Source organism: Lepidochelys kempii, chromosome 3 (assembly GCF_965140285.1).
Source record: "Lepidochelys kempii isolate rLepKem1 chromosome 3, rLepKem1.hap1, whole genome shotgun sequence".
Classification (NCBI taxonomy): Eukaryota; Metazoa; Chordata; order Testudines; family Cheloniidae; genus Lepidochelys; species Lepidochelys kempii.
In genome coordinates, this window is record NC_136382.1 from 140,147,633 (window position 1) to 140,149,939 (window position 2,307).

At 40.3% G+C, this 2,307-nt stretch overlaps 1 protein-coding gene across 1 annotated transcript; it reads left to right on the plus strand.

Annotated features, from left to right (window-relative positions):
- The first annotated feature begins 897 nt into the window (after window positions 1-897).
- LOC140908808 (taste receptor type 2 member 40-like) lies at window positions 898-1,836 on the plus strand. The gene is made up of 2 exons (XM_078851971.1): window positions 898-1,385; window positions 1,437-1,836. Exons 1-2 carry the CDS (start codon window positions 898-900, stop codon window positions 1,834-1,836), a joined length of 888 nt encoding a protein of 295 aa, XP_078708097.1.
- The last annotated feature ends 471 nt before the right edge of the window (window positions 1,837-2,307 follow it).

Sequence of the window (2,307 nt, forward strand, 5' to 3'; positions counted from 1 at the left end):
AAATGCAAAGATTTTCTTGAGATGGAAAATTTGTAATGCAATCCTGCACTGATTTGCATCTACTTCACTGCAGCTGCATCTCTGTTGTCACAGTGAACCTATCTGCTGACAGAGTCTGCTTTTAGGAGAGCGTCTGTCATGGCTTTCAGTCTTTCTGGCATTATGGGAAGGCTTTATTGCTCTTTGACCAGAGTCATGCTGAGATGCTGAGACAGTGTGATGCATTTGTAGTCCTTGTTTGGACTAATTTGGGGAGTTAGAGTTCTGTTGATCGCTACACAGATAAAATATACCAGGACTTTACAAAACATAAGCATTTTCAAGGCAAGTCAATCTTTATATATTAAAATTGAAACCTAGTTTTGAAGTGTGAGACCAGCAGGGAACCTGTGCAAACTATGGAGATAAATTGATACTTGTCGACACAGGCTTTTGAAATTCTTATGGCAGTATTGTGCAATAGGAGCAACCTATGAATGGTATCCAAGGCTGCCTAAAATAGAAAGAATAGCAGTAGACCAATCTGAAAACAAAGGAGAATTAATAATAAATAATCAGGAAAGATCAATAGAAAAATATCTGTGAAGTAGGGCACAGACAGTCACTGCACAGCAATGAGGAAGAAGATATACAAATAAAAGGCAGGAGAAAGGAGTAGATCACCACAAATGTAATAGAATCTTTCTGAGATTTGCATTCCAACAAACACACCTGAGTCTTCCACATTCAATAGCTGAAAAGATCTCCCATCTCACTTTTAGCTTGATACAAAGGCAGGACAGTACAGGTTCCGATAAGATACTAGAAGCCTGACATTTCAGTGAGGCATTTTCTTCTGGGACAATTTCTCTTGAAGCTTCAGAAGCTGGGCAAGCATTAGTGACCACAGGCAGAACCATGTTTCCTGCAATTATTATTGGTTTGATCGTTTTAGGAATTGAGTTCATTACAGGGATTATAGCAAACGGATTGATGATCATTGTGAATTGCAGTGAGTGGATCAGAAGCAGAAAACTGACCTGTTGTGACATGATCCTGACTAGCCTGGGCATCTCAAGATTTTTCCTACAGTGCACGATAATCATTAATGGTACCATCTTTCAATTATCGCAAGATATGAATGAACAGTGTGCTATGTCGAGAACAATGGCTGTTGTCTGGATGTTTCTAAATACTTTCAATCTATGGTTTGCCACCTGGCTCAGTGTCTTCTACTGCATGAAGATCGCCAACTTCAGCCAACCTCTCTTCCTCTGCCTGAAGCGGAGAATATCAGGGCTAATGCCACAGCTACTCATAGGATCCTTTCTGGTCTCCTTGGTCACCTGTTTCCCTTCAGTTAATAGCATAGACAGAAAGTACATAAACAATTCAATGAATAATCTGTCAGAAACCACCACCGGTGAATGTCAATATAAGGTTGATTTATCTTCTAGCTTCTTTATTTTGTCCATGCTTGGATATTCATTTCCCTTTATTATATTTATGATGTCCTCCATACTGTTAATCATTTCCCTGTGGAGACACAGCAAGAGGATGGAAAAAACCACGGGCAGCTCCAGGGACACCATTACGGAGGTTCATTTCAGAGCAATTAAAGGACTGATCTCTTTCATCTTCTTCTACATTTCTTATTTTGTGGCACTAGTAATATTATTGTTAGAAATATCTACCATCAACACCTACTTCTTATGGATAGTGATAATGGGTGCGTATCCCTCTGGGCACTCTGTTATCCTAATTCTGGGTAATCCCAAACTGAAGAGGGTAGCAGTGAGGGCTTTGCACTATGCTGGATGCAGGCTGAGAGATGCGGTTTCACAGAACTGCTCATGATGAAATTTTAAAAAGACATCCCCTTCTCCCCTCTATTTATCAAATATTTTCCCCTACTTCAGCATGCACTAAGATTAGAAGATTTCCATCTAGAGCTTTGCTTCTTGTGGATAGTGATAGAGGACCATGTTAAACTTAGGGTGGCATGTTTTTTTTTCTTTAATGTTTGTGAATGAATAACTCATGGAGGTCAAGGGCAAAATCCTCTTGATTGTGAACTATATTTCCTGAGATTGAGGAGTCGAAGTCCTTGAACTGATACAAGTATCCAGTCATGCAGGGGTCCTAAAATGAGAGAGGTGGAATGGACCCCCCTATCTCCAAGCTGCAAGATCTCCACAATCCCAGATGCCTGCAATGACCTCCTAATGATCTGAGGGTCTTGACATGAAAAGACAAGAACATCACATTAACAAATGAAAACAAAAGATGGCCTAGAGGATCCGCCCCTGTTGTGATGAATGGTGCTAG

Coding starts and splice junctions, on each gene's coding strand:
- LOC140908808 (XM_078851971.1), top strand. CDS start 898: ATGTTTCCTGCAATTATTATTGGTTTGATCGTTTTAGGAATTGAGTTC. Junction 1,386..1,436: donor AACAATTCAATGAATAATCT/GTCAGAAACCAC, acceptor TTTATCTTCTAG/CTTCTTTATTTTGTCCATGC.